This window comes from Chionomys nivalis, chromosome 3 (assembly GCF_950005125.1).
Source record: "Chionomys nivalis chromosome 3, mChiNiv1.1, whole genome shotgun sequence".
NCBI lineage: Eukaryota > Metazoa > Chordata > Mammalia > Rodentia > Cricetidae > Chionomys > Chionomys nivalis.
The window spans coordinates 122,520,278-122,536,948 of record NC_080088.1 but is presented as its reverse complement, the minus strand read 5'-3'; the positions used below and the strand labels follow the sequence as shown (position 1 = coordinate 122,536,948).

The 16,671-nt window shown below is 53.7% G+C and overlaps 1 protein-coding gene across 2 annotated transcripts in view; it reads right to left on the bottom strand.

The window, feature by feature from the left end:
* The window catches only part of Kiaa1671 (KIAA1671 ortholog), a 139,746-nt gene that overhangs the window by 88,818 nt on the left and 34,257 nt on the right, over window positions 1-16,671 (bottom strand). For both annotated transcript variants that reach the window (XM_057763909.1, XM_057763910.1), the window contains 4 exons: window positions 15,079-16,629; window positions 12,957-13,023; window positions 8,041-10,686; window positions 1,169-1,288 (listed from right to left, as the gene is read on the bottom strand). In XM_057763909.1, coding sequence (XP_057619892.1) covers window positions 1,169-1,288; window positions 8,041-10,686; window positions 12,957-13,023; window positions 15,079-16,577 — 4,332 coding nt within the window. In that variant the 5' untranslated portion in view covers window positions 16,578-16,629. The remainder of the gene's footprint in view (window positions 1-1,168; window positions 1,289-8,040; window positions 10,687-12,956; window positions 13,024-15,078; window positions 16,630-16,671) is intronic.

The following is a 16,671-nucleotide window of genomic DNA, read 5'->3' as shown; positions in this document are numbered from 1 at the left end:
AGACTGCAGACAGATTCCAGACCTTTTCTCCCCATAACCTTCGCCTTCACAGGTACACACACAAGTTTACACTGGATCAGATAAGGGAGGCGGTGCCACCAGAGAGGGACTAGAGACAAGGGTATCTGAGGAAGGGAACTTTAAGAGATGGTCAAGTGTCACATGCCTGTAAGGCTGCCACCGGCATCTAGGCACAAGGGCTACTCCCAGGGCCACTCAGTAGATGACCGTCCCACCGGCCACACACCCTGTTACTCCACCCCTACAATAACAGCAAATATGCCCATTTTACAGCTGAAGTCTCTCTAGACCACAGACGTGGGAAGGTATGGGAGGCGGGACTCGAGCCCACCTGGGCCACAGCTACCCTGGGCCGCGCCTTCAGGGCACCTTCCGAGAAAGGAGAGAACTCGTCCATTTACAGACCACACACAGAAATCAACCAAATCACCAGGGGAGCCTGGGTCCCAGCTCCGAAGGTCAGAAGTTTCCCAAGAAACTGGTCCTTTTCCCAGGTCCTTCTTAAGACAACATGGAAGTCGAGAGAAGAAAAGTCGGCCAAAGAGACATAGCCAACAACCTACAGCCAGGCAGTGTGGCGGCGTGTCTGCTGGGTGCTTGGAACCGTGCCAAGTCCCTCCTCTGTCACCTCCTTAGAGCCCACACCAGCCACGTGAAGTAGGGGTTCTTCTCAGCCTGCTGCATGGACGGGGACAGAGGATACATGTGTATGGTGATCGTGGGCCCCGCAAGTCTGGAGCTGGCTTTCTACAGCCTCCTAATGTCCCCCATGGGTGCATTTTCTCTGGCCTGGCTCCCTCCGGATTCAACTCCATTCTTAAATCAGCACTGACACAGGAATCGCTAACCCAGCTTTCCTTGCTGAGAAAATCAAAGGGTGCAGACACTAAACTCTCAAAACCTCAAGGCTGTTGAAAAGACTCAGCTCTGCAACTCAAACCCAAGACTTTCACCAGCCTCTGTGGCCAGCTGCAGAGCCCCTAGTGCCAAAACCCCGAAAGCAGCGAGGGTTTCCCAAGCACAGAGGGTCTGGTAACCCAGTCCCCAGCTGGTCACCCTTTGCCTGAACCCTCCACACACATTCACAGAACCTTCCAACACAGACCAAGCCTGTGAGCCCCTCTCCAGCGGTACGACTGTCACTCACCACAAAGGGTCCACTCTTCTTGTCCTTGCAAAAGCTGTGACTTCGCCTGGGGACAGAGGCAATGGGGCACACCTGCCGGACAGGCTGCTGGCCGTCCTGCTCCAGGTTCTGCGGAGGCACCTGAGATAGAGAACACAAGGAAAGAATTTTAGTGGGAACCCCTGTTCACAGGACAGGTGTAGCACAGCATCAGAAACCCCCACTGTCATGGTCATGGGTAACATGAGGGTAGCAGGTCTTGGGCCCAAGTGGCCCATTTCACAGCTGCATGACCTCAACCATGTGGGAACAAACAATATTAACAGCTTCAAGGGGAAACAGAACCTGCACGACATGGTCCAGCCACCAGGGGGCGGCATGCCTGGTTCATGGGCCTGGCCCACTGGGCCTCCAGTTTGCAAGCCAGTCACTGCCCATGTTGATCGTGTGGTCCTATTTTGAACATCTTCACCGAGGACATGTAGTCTGAATTCCTCTCAGCTACACACTGGGGAACCTATCACAGCCTAGCACACCCAGGAGTCCAGAAAGTGCTACCTGCCACTCTCTACACAGATAAGCCAGCAGGCCCAGAGGGGCAGGTTAATGACACACAGCATCAGGAAGGGCGAGGCTAGCCCCTGCCCCTCATCCCTATTCTTGACTCCCTAGACCTCCCTTGGCCTGCTGTCTCTTCCTGGCTACTTGCTCACATCCCTTGAGCACCCTAATCCTGCACTGGGCCTTCTCTTCTGCTTCTGTGTTCTTTCTGCTGGGCTCATTTCCATGCCCCAGTGGCATTAAATAAATCCCACCTACATGACAGTCCAGCCTGTTGGTGCCGGTCTTGAAGGCCAATCTAGACTACGGTGTAAGAACCTCAATACCTGATGAAAAGTATAAAATGTACCGAACTGAGATGAGGAACGGCAAAGAGTTCCAGGCTGATACTTTTTTATCTTCAAACAGACCCTGTGTCCTGAAATTAAAGGCTCCTGTGGCAGCCCTGGACATGAGTGCAGCTACTGAAGGATGCTCTATGGGTGGATTACACACCAAACTCTTGCCATGGTAAAAATTAAGTAAATTCCTATACAACAAACAAACAAAAAGAAAACAAAAACAAACAAACCAAACTCTGGACCAAAACTAGGGCAAAAGAGAACAAGATCTTAATGGAGAAGCTGAAAGCAGAAAACGTAAAAGGGAACAAGCCTCGTATTAGCCAGTGGCTTTCAAGACACTGCACAAAAACACAAGTAACAAGGAGAAAAGGACTTGGTCAACCCAAAAACACGTGTGCTTAAAGAACACCATGACGACAGTGAAGAATCCACCCATAGACAGGAAGAGAGGTGTCAGCCATCTTATTCCCACAACATATAAAGAGCAACGGCAACTCAACAACAAGGAAACAAGTCAATGGAAAATAAAGCAGGATCCAAACAGTAATTACTCCAAAGAATTATACCAACAGCCAAGTGAGCAACAGAATGACACCAGGCTAAGGAGAGTCATCAGGAGCAGAGGAGAGCCATGGCTACCAAGTCCTCGGCTTGCCCAGACGACAGGCAGATGAGGGGGGCTTATAAAATGCAGGACTTCCTGGGGTGACAAGGACTGTGTCTGAAAGAACACGGATGAAACACACCCTCCCGCAAGGCTGCCCTGGGTCCCCAGGACAAGCCCGCCTGAGCTGGGCGTCTGTACCATAGCTCCCACCTCCTGCCCAGATCCTGGATGGCCTAGGTCTGTCTGGTCATTCAGATGGCTCCTTTCCAGACAGTTCCCCACCATCCCAGCACTACCTTCTGCCTGCCAGGACCTGGCTTCACTTGCTCACTGGCTTCAGGTTGCTGGTACCTGGGCAGTCACTAGAATGTTCTACGGGACCAAAGCAATCACGCAAGCTTGGACACGGCCAGGGCAACAGAGACATCAGATCTGAATCTAATTTAAACTAAATAACACACAAACAGTACCTGCCACGCCACCTGAGCAGCGAGCAGCTTCAAATATGGCTTCTTCTATTCCTCTCCTGCCATCCTCCTGCCTCAGCTACCAGAATGATGGTACAACAGGCATGCCTCACCATGCCTGGCTGAAACATTCCTTTTTTATAACTGAATACTATTCCACTATAGGGCTATACCACATTTTATCTTCCCAAGGACCTTTTCTGAGAAGGGGTCATACGCAGCCCAGGCGGAACTCTGGAAGATGACCCAGACACATGTCACCCTGCCTGACCAGCACATTTGCTCCATGAACACTGAGCAGAAGCCCAAGCTCTAAAAGGCATTATATGATTTTTTAACGTGCATTTATTATTACTGCGTGGATATGATATGAGAGGGTGGGGGCATGTGTGCCATGGGTGTGTGTGGGGTCAGGAGTCCATCCTCTCCCTCCACCTTTCCAAGGGTTGCAAGGATCAACTCCAGGTCCCCAGGCTCACCTTATGAGTCACCCCACCAGCCCCTTCCTGTTTCCATGTCCAGAGCAGAGCTCTGTACAGTCAGTTCTCGCCTTCCATTAAAGGGAATTGAACTTGGGCCCTCAAGCTTGCCCACGCCGGATTGGATTTTAAAAGCTGTGAGGTCAGCAGAGCTCTCAACCCCACACCTCAGGGAGCTTCAAACCAAGTCAACTCCACCCCAGAGACTTCAGCCTAACTGTTCTGGGATGGGGCCAGGCCTGGATGCCACACTGGATTCTCACCAAATGCCACTCTCTCCCACAGGAAGGGATGAAAACACCAGACTAAACTTCCTCATCCCCGTGGTCTCTGAAAGCAGTCACAAAACAATGGGGGTCATAAAAGAACCCAAGCCATTCCTGGGAGTGGAGGGAAAAGATGTGGCTGGGGAGGGGTCAGCCTTCACCTCTGGAAAGCACACTTGTGAGCCAAATTAAACCATTAAAGTAAATGAAATACTATCACCTGGCCTGGGACAGAATTTTCATAAATGTTTGCTAAGTAAAAAAGAGAGCTGGGCCTGGAGGTAATCTCAGCTACCAGAGGGAAAGAGAGGGGAGGGGATTGGGGGGAGGGGACAGGAGGGGAGGGGAACAGAGGCCAGTAACCTCAGCTACTAGAAGGGAGGGGGAGGGAGAGTAAAGGAGGGGAGGGGAAGGGAAGAGAGGGAAGGCCAGTAACCTCAGCTACTGGAGTGGAGGGGAGGGGGAGAGGGGAGGGAAAGGGAAGGGAGAAGAGGGAAGGAAAGGGGAGGAAAGGAGAGAGAAGGCCAGTAACCTCAGCTTACTGGAGGAAAAGGGAGGGGAGGGAAGGAGAAAGAAGGGAAGGGAGGGGAGGGAAGGAAAGGAAAGGGGAGGGGAAGAGAGGAGAGAGAAGACCAGTAGCCTCAGCTTACTGGAAAGAAGGGAAGGGGAGGGACGGGGGGGGGGAGGGGAGGGGAGGGGAGGGGAAGGAAGAGAAGAAAGAGGAGGGAAGGAGAAGGAAGGGAGGGGAGGGGAGGAAAGAGGAGGGTCCTGAGGCAGGAGCATTGCAAATTCAAGACTTGCCAGCGAAAGAATGAGTAAAGGCCAGTCTAAGAACAGAATCATCCTGTGTCAAAAGAAAATAACTCACCCTGGTAGCTGCTCACCCTGGTAGCTGCTCACCCAGCACACAGGACGCCCCAGAGACCCTGGGTTTCAATCCCTAGCACCAGCAGGGAGGGAGAGGAAGAAATGGGGGAGGGAGGGACGGAGGAAGAGAGAGAAGGGAAAGGCAGAGAGGGAGGCAAGGAGAGGGAGAGAGGGGACACTGTCCTTATAAACACCCTTTGGTGTCTATCAGTAGCTGGACTGCATGTGAAGACCCTCCACAGTAAGCGCACAGACACGCCGCCTGCGCCTGTGCAGTCTGACAGCAGTGCAGAGCAGCCACAGAGTGCAGACGCCAGGGAGGAAGCCCAGATACAGTCCATGAGGAACCACTTCAGTCACTGCGAAGAGTGGCCGTGTATGTGACGTCACCCTTTGCTCTGAGCACGGGTTCTCAACCCTTGTGCCTATAGTAAAACATCTTAACTAACCACCCCCAAAGTGTAGGAGTACCCCAGAACACTGGCATGTTTCACACTAACTATATCCCCCATGTCCCCTGGCTCACTCTGCATGGGACTGCCCCACTCCCTGGAGGATTCAAATGGAAGCTATGAGTTCTGCCTAAATGGAGCGATAACCCATCCCAGAGTGACAACAAAATGTCCCCAGAGGACTGGGGATGGAGGCTCACCTGCCTAGCAGCCATGGCCAAAGGTGTCTAAGGGGCATGGCTCACAAGCTGGGAGAAGCCACCCTGTTCCATCCAGCTGGACCTGCACTTCTGATTCTCCTGCCTCCTGAGTAGCTGGGGTTTGGGGTCTGCACCATAAGACCTGAAAGGCAAGCATTCTGCGAGGAGCCTCGCTTCCTGCACCCCCACATTCCCTAGATGGCTGAAATTCGCCTAAGCACCCAACAGAAATACACCACTTTTGTGTATGTGTATGTGTATGTGTGTGTGTGATGTGTATGTACACAACCATGGAATATTTCTAGCTCCTAAGGCATACAGTGCCATCCCAGGCTGCAGAAATCCTCACCAGCTGCAGAGAGGAAGGCTCCCTGCTCCCTCTGCCCTGGGAGGTCTGCAGAGTTTAGAGCCCTGAGCTGAGGCCTCTGGCTTTTCATTTTCATTCTTTTGCTTGTTTTTGCTCTTTAAGATCAAGAACCAGAGAGACTCAAGGAAGCACAGGTAGGGGTCAGGAGGGTCAGGCCTTGAAGGACAGCCTGTGCTACAGGAAACCCTGACCCCAAAGTCAACCAAACAAAGGCCTTCCTGCAGGAGAGAAGCAGGAAGGGAGAAACAGGAAGCTGGTCTCTCCATCCCTCAGCCTTGAGAAAGCTGATCCCTGACAACCAGCCCTCCCGGGGCCTGGGCACTCAGGGCCCCTCTGCAGCCCTGGCTCTCCATTGCCAGCTGCCAGCGGGACCTGAGGTGCTGGCGGGCTGAGCAAGTGTCACCTTCCACAGCTCTTCCCCCTCATGCTGCTAGCACAGCTCAGGTGAGCCCCTCACAGGAGCACGCAGCCTGCAGCTCCCCACAGCAGGGCTTCAAGGCTGGGAACTGCCATCATTCCTGAGCGGTGTGGGCACAGGAGGCACCAGAGACATGGAGAAGTTCCATGGCAAGCATGGAAGGTTCTGCAGGTGGCACTTAGAAGCCTGAGCTCCCAGAAGAGCTGCAGGTTTGAAGCCACATCCCCCTCGACACTCCTCACAGTCCCCTTTGCCCAGGCTAGCCCCCTGGTTCCTCTCCCACAGGCTTGGGGATGAGAAACTGTTTGCCGCAATCCTGGGTTGTGCTCTACTTTAAAGACACTGTGACCTGAAACTACAGGATAATGCGGAAGGGAAGAAGCCAGCCCTGGGTACTGGAACTGTGGGAAATGAGTCTCTCTTCTCCAGGAATGTCCAGCCTGTGACATTTTGTCACAGCAGAAAACACTGCTCAGGCTAGGCTGTTGCCTCCCGCTGAATCACAAGACAATGGCTATGAAGGACTATGAAGGACTACTCCAGCTTCCAGGTCTCTGTCCCTGCTGTGGCCATCCCAGTGTCTCCTCAGGGACTGACTGAGTTCAATGCCTCCTCCAGGATGCCTTCCTGGACCACTCCTCCAGCACTTCATTGAGCATCATGTAACTTCCAAGTCCCCATCACCCAGCCAAAGCAAAAAAAATTCTCTCCAAGGGCTGCGCAGGGCTTCAGACTTCCTCCCCGCTTTGACCACAGTGGTCAGCATCTCATAGGCATCTGACCAGATCTGGGCTCAAGCATCTTTGCCTTTTGCTGTGTGACCTGTAATAGGTTTCTTAGTCTCTCTGAGCCCTGTTTTTTGTGTTTTACTTTACACCTGTAGCAGACCTTGTCCACTCCCCAGTACTCAGGACAGATACATGAACTGGTGTAAAGCCGTCCTCCTGTGTGCAGACAACCTTGCTGTCCAATCAGAATGGCAGAGTCTCACATCCCCAGACACAGGCTTAGAAGACAATGGGAGGAAGTAGAAAATCCATACTTCGGGCCCTCTGACCCTTGACCCCATCAACTCACTCATGTTATGAGCTTCCCAGAGGTTCTCAGGGCACCAAGTTTTATTTGCACATACACTGGTATCAAATTCCTTGCCACCTTCCCAGTCCCTAGCCAGTCCCTCTGGTCACCACCTAAGGTACCTAAGACAGGCTTCTGCCTCTGGGGGAACCCAGAGTTGGGGTAAGCCAGCTTGTAAAACCCAGTAGGCCTCTTACAATCATTCACACACCAAAGATCTTTCTGGAAGCTCATGTACTTGCCGCTGGCTCTGGGGAAGATGATAAGGAAGCTGGTATAGCACAGGCACTCCACGCTGCTCACACAAAGCGTTCGCTCTCATCCCCATCCCAGGCCAAGTGCTGAACTCACAATCCACGGTCAAGCAGACAGAGCAAGGGACTAACTTGGCTGGGAAGGTTTTCTAACAAATCATCTTGTGACAGGAAAATCCACCTGGAAATGTGGATTTCTCTGAGCCAATGATGTCACTTTCTCAAGGCTGTCCCAGGACAAATTGGTCAGGGCTGGGGCTAAGTACTATCTTCACATGCCCTGCCCAGCAAAAGGGAAGTGGGGAGAGGACAAGGAGAGGAGGAAGCAGAAACTTCACGGAGTCTGGAAGGGTCTGCACACCTACCTGTCGGGGAGGTTTGCCTGAATACTCTGCTCCTACATCCTCCGCCACTCCCCAGAGTGCCTAGGCCTCCTCCACTCAGCCACACAAAGGCTGAGCCTTACACCCTCGCTACAGATGCTTAAACATCAGCCAGAATTAAAATGACAAGAAAAAAGCACCGTGTACTAACCTTAGGACCATCTGGCTTCCTTGCCTCCTTCTGGCAGGGTCCCGTTGTGGCCTTGGGTGTCTCAGCAGGGAGACTCGGCTTCCCTCTCCGCTGCCTGGCGTCCTGCATGACCGACAGACCCTCCCGGACCCTGGCTGGTGGGCCCTTCTCTGAGCAGGCCCTCTTGATGTCCAGTGGTGACACTGGTGACATATAGTCACGTGGGGGGGTTCCCCACTGCACTCCATCACCCTCCACTCCCTGACTAGTGGACTTCTTTGGTGTCCCTTTCTTCTGGTCAGAGGGAGGTGTCCTGGGGGAGATTCTGTCCTCACTGTCTGGTTCCTGGGACTTGGCTGGGCCTTGCCTGTTCTTTGCCTCCAGGTGCTCCCTGGGGGAGGGCTTGCTTTCCAACTCAGCAATGCCTGGGGATTTTTTCCTGGAACCAGCGGGAACAGGGGAGAGTGAGGGACAGTTTTCCCCAGAAGCTGAGTGTGGTGGTGCCCACAGTGGCAGGCCAGACTTGGTGGTCATGGCTGCCCCTAGGGGCTCTGCTGGTTGCTTGATCGGGCCAGGAGACTGGGGAGCTTTCACAGAGGTCCCTGCTTTTTTTCCAACACTGTCTGACCAGGGAGCTTCATTCAGGCTCCTCCGTCTCCATTCCACCTCCTTGGGCCAACCTGATCTCTCCTGAGGGGAGCCACTGGGCTCGGCTGGAGGACTTCCCCTCTGCTCCTGAGCCTTGCTGAGGTTTCTGCTTGATTGCTCTTTATACTCGGCCATCAGAGCATCAATGTCGAGGACGCCAGACCTGTAGCCATCTCTCACCTTCCCTGGGAATGTCTCGCTGATCACCTCTGTCCTCCTTCTGACCAGGAGACTTTTGGGGCGCCTTAGGACCGGGGAGGTCTGTGGGGCACCCACGCCTGAAGATGCCCTGGTCCTGTTGTCCTTCGCAGTTTCATCCTCTGACCCTCGATGAATCCCCAGAGCATCCACATCAATAATCCTGTCCCTAGAAGGATCCAGAATCCTGTCCCCAGCAGATGGTGGCTGCTCTGTGACCTTCAGGTGTTTTGGAAGGCCCTTTCCTTCTTCATGTTCTCTGCCCTTGGCCCAGCCCTTACTGCTGGCAGGAGCCCGTGGCTCTTCGTGGCTAGGAGACGCCAAAGTAGACGTAAAAGAGCGAGGTGACAGAGGGGGAGTCGTTCTTCTAGGAGGTTCCGACACATTTTCAGGCCCTGGTTTAACAACACTCTTGGCCTTTTGAATATCGGGAATCTGGTAAGTCACCGCAAAGAAAGTTGCACTGGGTTCAGCTAATGGCCCCGGCTTCTCCATGGGGCAAGTCCGACTTTGTGAGGCTCCTGGCGTCAGTTCCCGAGTTTGTGCCTGGTTGTGGGACAATGGAGGTCTCTTTAAGGCACAGGTTGAGGAGATCACATCATCTGCAGGTCTCTGTTGCCCTTTGGAAGTGTTCTCTGGCGAGAGGAGGCTGAACGCATCGAACTTCACATCGTGTGGCAGAGTCCGCCGCCTCCACCTGTCCATCCTTGGCTCTGAAGGGTTGGATCTCCGCATTCTGACTTCAGGCTGGACTGCCTGGGCCAGCCTTGGGTTATCGTCACTGGCTACTTCAAGGGGACCTTTCTGCAGAGACAATGAGTTCAGCCTTTCCTGTACTAGGGAGTCACAGGGTTCAGCAGTGGCCCTGGATGGAGGATTTGAAGAGCGATCCCAGGATGGACCTATTTTGGGTCCATTGAGATCTCTGCCGACCACAGAGGCGCTGCGCCAGCTTGTCACGACCCCTCCTGTCCATTTGGAGGGCGGGAAACTGCCCCCAAATCCATCCTGTGACTGTTGACAGTCAAGCTTTGATCCACTGACCTCCTGACCCTGAGCTGCCCATAATGAACTCGCCCTCTGGACAGCACCTCCATGAGCCTGCAGAGCACATTCCAGGTGAGCAGGGCTGACCTCCTGGGACAGCTGCCGACCCTGCAGTGAGAGCCGGGGTCTGCCACTGCGTAGCGTCACCGCCTTCTCCTCGGGCACCCTGGAGACTGCTTCACTGTGCGCTCGCTCCCCTGTGGCATGCACAATGTCATACTTGGGCTGGATCCTCTGGGACACAGGGGAACTTTCTTGATGTGTCAGGACAGTGTGACTGCTGTGCCCTTCTCCCATGGCCTGTGTCTCAGGGACAGATGTGGGATACTGTATTGGCTCTATATCCACAAGGACAGCTCGTCCCAGCATCCCTGGATCAGCATGGCTGGACCACCTAGAGCTGTCTCTCTTGCTTATTACTCCGGGAGGGTCCCTCCCTAGCCAATAGCCTTTCTCAGGCCTGGGTTTGGGATCTGGGATGTCAGTCACATCATGAGGGGATGTAGGTGAGAGACAATGGCCTGCCTGGTCAACCACTGTGTGTCTCTCCACATGATGCTCAAACATCGTGGCCCACACCTTCTGGAAGCTTCCATCATCTTCTGGACTGACTTCAGAAGGGCCTGGGTCTCCTGGTGAGTATTTACGCTGACACTTGTCAGGGTCCTGGCCAGAGGCATCTTTGGGTTCCGTCTGCCTAGTCTTCTGGGGAACCCCAGACTTCCAGGAACTTTTTGTGGTGGGGGTTCCATCCAAACCATGTCCTTCCGTATGCTGAAAAATGACAGAAGACAACAGTAGAATTTGAAATGGACAGGAACTGGGGAGGCAAATGAAGGGGCTGCCCTGTTAAAGCAGCAAACTGTCTGTCAGATGGCTCGACCTGGAAAGCACCTGCCACCAGGCCTGGTGACCTGAGTTCTACCGCTAGAACCGAAGCTAGAGGGTGGGCGCTGCAAAGCGGCATCTGACCACATGCTGTGACGCACGGATCCCCCTCCACACAGTAATAAAAACAAGTTAAACTGTTTAATTAATGAAGAAAAAACAGCAAGACACTATAAAATGTGTGTTGTGAGGACATATCCATGTGTGTGCATATACACGGAGACCAAAGGTCAACAAGTACCTCCCTCTGCTGTCCACCTTACTTAGCAAGGTCTCTCGCTGAACCTGGAGCTTAGACCCAGGGGAATCTCCGTCTCCACAGCCTCATCTCTGGAATTGTGGGTATGCTGCTGTACTTGGCTTTTTCATGGGGGTGGGATTCGAACTCAGGTCCCCAGGCTCGCACAGCAAACACTATATCCACCAAGCCAAACCCTACCCTAAAATACTCAATGCTGAAGAGCGTAGACAGTATAGACAAACAGGCTTCTCAGACTTTGCAGGGACAATGCTGACGGCTTACTGCGGTTGACTGATGTGGGAGATAAGGTTTTGCTGAGAACCCCAGGCTCTACCATCACGCTTCCCATTTTGTTCTTTTATCACAGTTTTTAAAAACCAGCAAATAGTATTTCTTATAGAGATGATCCCTGGTTAAATATGAAATAAGGGCTTATTAACCTCTTCTTTCTTGAGAATTTTTGAATAATCAAAATTTACAGAAAAATCGAATGTCCCTCAAGCCAAGCCCTGAGATTTAAGGACAGTCCCTACTAAGCCCCAGCCTTCCGAGACCCATGCTGCACTGCCCCAGCCTCTGTGGTACCAATGGAGTGGCCATCACTGCCCTTCCAAGGCAGCTCCTTCCCTTGGGGACTCACTGAGAGGGACACAGCCTTGAAGAAGCTCTCGGTCTATTATTCCGAGATGGCAGAAGTCCCTTTTGACACAGCAGCCCAGCAGCCGCATGGCCCAGCCACGCCACTCCTAGGTATTTGCCCAAGCAAAGCAAAGCAAAGCAAAACAAAACAAAACAAACTGGGCTAGGGATGTGGATCAGTTAGTAGAGTCCTTGCCAAGATCCACAAAGCTCTGGACTCCACATCCAGCATGGCACAAAACTGGGTGTGGCGATACACACCTGTAATCCTAGCCCTTGAGAGCTAATTCAAGGGCTCAGTTACAGCCAGTTTGAGACCAGCCTGAGCTACACGAGACCACATCTCAGAGGGGAGGGGGCGGGAAAGGAGAGGGAGAGACTTAGAGACTTTCTAATAGCTCAGACTGGAAACCACCCCAGTGCCAGCCAAAGAATGATCGCAAATTCCACTGTGGTCCACCTCTTGGATGGGTACAGCACAGAGATAAAAAAGGGCTACAAGATGACCAACCTGAGCATGGTGAGTCTGAAGGAAGAGACAAGGCCAGATAAACAAGCATGTGACTGTCACCAGCTCAATTGGTCTGAAGGTCTTAGAAATGGAAACCAGTCTCTATGGAGAGAAAGCTAATGGGGGTCTGCCTGGAGAAGGGCAGGCTGGAGACATCAGAGAGGCAGGGGTGGTGTCTGGGTGTGGTGCAAATGTCTGCCACCTTGAGTGGCAGCGGCTGAGGGGAGGACATGGTGGAAGTTTGCTGCTCAGGCTCTTTAAGGTCACATTCTCATGTCTGTCCCTTGCACCTCAGTAAAGATGTGTCAAAAGGAAAAAAATAAGGCCAGAGAGAGCATCAACCATAAACAGTTACGTGACCACGTGACTGGGAGCTTTGTCCTACGAGCCAGAGCAAAGAAACATGGCTTTTGACACCTGAACCGTTTCTGTTACTGGGTACCGAGTCAAGGGGAAGGGAAAGAATCTCAAGGAGTGAACTGGGCAAGGTTTCTCCCAAGTTCTTGTGGCCTCCAGCGCACAGACATCCACCTGCCTCCGCCTCCCTGACGCTTGAATTAAGCCACTGAAGATGGTGCTCCCTCGAATTTTCTGCACAGAAAAAAAAATAAAACCAATGCCTGCCAGGCGCCTCTGTGCATAGCCTTCGGCCCCAGCGCGCCAGGGACTTTAACATGCCAGCAGCAGTGGTGACAAGATTCTGATGCCTTTGCCAGCACCTGGTGGATCCCAAGCTTCTCCTAGCAGAGCGCACAGCACACTTACCTTTTCTCTCCTCTCCCCAGGGAGCTCGCCACCCAGCAGAGCACTGCCGGAAGGTGATCGTGAGAACCTGGGACAAAGACAGAGTTACTCACAGAGTGACAAGCCTTGACTCCCTGAAGCCCATACTGTCTTCAGCTTGGGGCCCAGAAAGGCATAAACCTGGCCACCTGCCCAACTTCCTTTGAGAAAGGTGGTGTCATTTGTAATCACAGAGGCACAAGGAATTGGTGGAAAGGGTGTACCTTAGGCAGAGCATATCTGCATGGAAAAAGTCCGCCACCGGGAAGAAGAAGCAGGTGCCGGGTGCTGCTCCCAGCTCCACTCCCTCCTCCTGGGAGCCCGGGTGGCCTGTGGCCTCACCTGAGCCTCTATTTCCTCAGCTGTAAAGCACGGATAATTAACGCCTACCGCCCTCTTTTATAGGGCAGACATAAGAGGCAAGCCATGACCCTAATAGCTCTGTGAAGGCGTTTAGGGAAGACTGAAGAAGCCCCAGGCGGGATAATTAATGGTTCTTCTTAGCAACTGTGGGCACAACACTCACCCACTGCCAAGGAGCAGCCACGAGACCTGAGACCCAAGACCCCGGGGGTGGTGGGTCATCATATAAAGTGGGGACACAGACTTGCTTCTGCTTCTCAGTGTGTCTAGTCAGTCGCCCCTCTGGGCCTCAGTTTCCCTACTTACACAGGGGAAGGAGGAGGGGATCCGAATCTTTCCATTCTGATCGTGTTCTCTGCAGTACGAGCCTGAACATGAATCACAAAGTGTCTATACAGTGTTTATGGTTCAGGGTTGGAGGCTTGGGAATAAAGAGAAAGAAGAAAGGAAACAGGGGAGGGGGTTCCAAAACATTTGAACTTGATCCCTACCAGGCAATCCATACTGCTGAGAGGGCATGAGTGTTCCTAATCTGAGACTCAGTTTCCCCATCTGTCACATAATCATGTGACTCCTCACAGGCACCCGGACAGCACAGTGAGACCCTGGGCATCCCTGCTGTCTTAGCCTGGGAATCTCTCTTTCGAAATCTCCCAACATATAAACCAGTGAACCAGCATCCCTGGGGCAGGATGAAGAATGGCTCAGGGGTAAAGCCATTTGCTGCCAAGTCTGACGACCCGGGTTTCACATCCTGGACCCTTAAATTAACTTTGGCCCCTGGCTGCACCAAGCTCCCAAGGCCTTGAGTCTTCTCTGGTGGAAGCATGGTCACAGTGGAAACAACAAGGCTGGAGTGTGGGGGGTGTGGCACACATGGAGTGTCGGCATTAGCCTCAGTGGCTCACTCAGTGCCCCCAGGACTCCTGTGCTGAGGATCCCTCCATGGAGAACACTGCCCACACTCTTTCTAGAGTCTTCTCCCAATCTTTGATGAAAGATCCTGGAGAGGATTTTGGTTCTAATTCCAGCTCTATGGAGGTAGAATCAACAGGATATGGATTCGAGGTCATCCTAAGCTACCTAGAGAATTTGAGGCAGCCTGGGCTACGTTAGACGGTGGCCCTGGTCATCTAGGCTCTATTGGTTTATTTGTTTTTCAATATATTCATGGAGGCTGAGGCCTAATCTCTCTCTCTCTCTCTCTCTCTCTCTCTCTCTCTCTCTCTCTCTCTCTCTCTCTCTGTGTGTGTGTGTGTATGTGTGTGTGCGCGCGCGCATGCGCGTGCGGGTGTATGGGTGGGAAGGCATGCTGGGGACAGAAGTGGGGGCTAGGGACAGAACCCAGGGCCTTGCATAGCGCCGTTTGAGTACTCTGCCACTGAGGCACACGCCATGCCTGCTCTAGTTAAAGGGCAGTCTGACCCTGGGGATAGCTTAGCCACAGAACCAGGCTGAGCTGGAACTGATCCAGACTCCCCAACTCTGGCTTCCCCACAGCACCTTACCTTCTCACCCACACCTGTGAAGCAAGAACCTCATTTCCATCACTATGCTCTCACAGTGAGTACCAACTGAGCCCAGCACCAGGGATTTCCTGACCTTCTTCTCATCTTTGTGTACCCTGAGAGGCATCACTACCATCACCTCCCCCGGGATAATGGATGAGATGTGTGTGCAGGTGTTGGGCTAGCCCTGGGCTCTCCAGTGGGTGTTGAGGCAGCCTGAGGCATCTACTTACGGTTTGGTCAAATCCACAGACAATGGCCGCGCCTGGGATGTCCTTCTCCTGACCTCCGGCTTTGCCCCTGTGCTCTCCACAGTCCAGCCTTTGATCCGAGCCTGAACATTCACACCAGTTCTCTCCGACTCTGGCACTGTGGATGGGGACGCAGGGGAACCAGGAGAGGGCTCGGACACCACCACCAAGGCCACAGCAGTCTCTTCCTCAAACAGGCTGAGACGCTTCCTGATGGTCCCTGCAGACTTCTTCTCTGTCCCTGCAGGAGCCTCCTGCTCAGACCCTCCACCCTTGACCTCAGCCAGTCCCAGGCCTCTTCCTGGCCTGGGCAAAGGGGACCCTGGCTCCTTCTCTGACTGCTGGTCTGGCCCTTCCTCATCCTGGGGAACCCTAGGGCTGTCCGTATCGATCTGTTTGAGAATGGTCCTCTCCCTCCGCACATGGAGCCTCTCGGCCACCTCCTGGAAGTCTGAGTCGGGGTCCTGAGGGGTGACCTCCATGCAGACAGGGCCCTCGGCGTTGCCCTTGGGCTGCACGCAGGTCTTCTCTGGGCCCTGGCTCTCTACTGGATTCTGCACACCGGGCACCTTCCTCAGCAGTGTCTCTCTGCTCTCAAACACAGCAGTCAGGTCCACAGACAGAGGCCTGGGTTTCCTCACCCACGTCTTCTCCGGAGGGACAGGGGGGACCTTGCCCGTGACTGCCACTCCACCTGGGCCTGGCTTTGGGGGCGGCTGGTACTCGCTGAACACTGCTGACATGGGACGTCTCTTCGGATGGGACTTGGCCTCTGGAGCCCGGCCAGTAGGGTCCTCCGCACTGTGGGCCTTTGGCAAAGGTTGGGCTTGGCCTGCCAACTTCTGGGACACGTCAGACCCAGCGTCCTTTGACAGGGAAGTGGGTCGGGGCAGAGTCACTGGGGGCTTTCGAGCTGGGAGGGCAGGCTTGGCGGCCACCTCAGGCCTGGCACTTAAGGGAGATGCCTGGGCTGTGCGGGAGCTGGCCTCCCGGCTCCCCTCACTAGTTCCTCTGCCCAGGTTGAGTCCGGGTTTGTTCGTTTCAAAGAGGCCCACGGTGCTGGGGCCAGACTTCAGGAAGGTGGCCTTGTTAGATACAGGTGGGCCATTTGGCAGGGCCACTCCTCTGCCTGCCTCCTGTTCGGCTAAGCCCGGCATCCTTTTAGCCACGTCTTCTTTAGCCTCTCTCATGTCGATCTCAGCTGAAGGACAGGACTGGGTGGCACCAGCCCACGAAGATGTGACAGGAGTCTTTTTCTCGAGGACCTGCTCCTTAAGGAAAGGCTTGGGAGCAAGGGGCAGAGGGAACAGGTGGGTCCGCAGGGGGCTTTCTGTACTCAGGACTCTAGTGGAGGGGGCCCCAGGGGCATCCCCAGTCCGGCCAAAGTATGTTCTCTTCAGGGCTTTCTCCCTGCTGATGTCACCGAGGCCAGGCCCCGCCCTCAGGGATGCAATAGAGCCAACTTCGACCCGCGTCACCATGGTTACGGATGTAGCTCCATGAGGATTAAGCACATCAGATATGAGGAAGCAACTGAAAAAAAAAAAAAACCCAGTAAATTTAGCAAAGAGTATT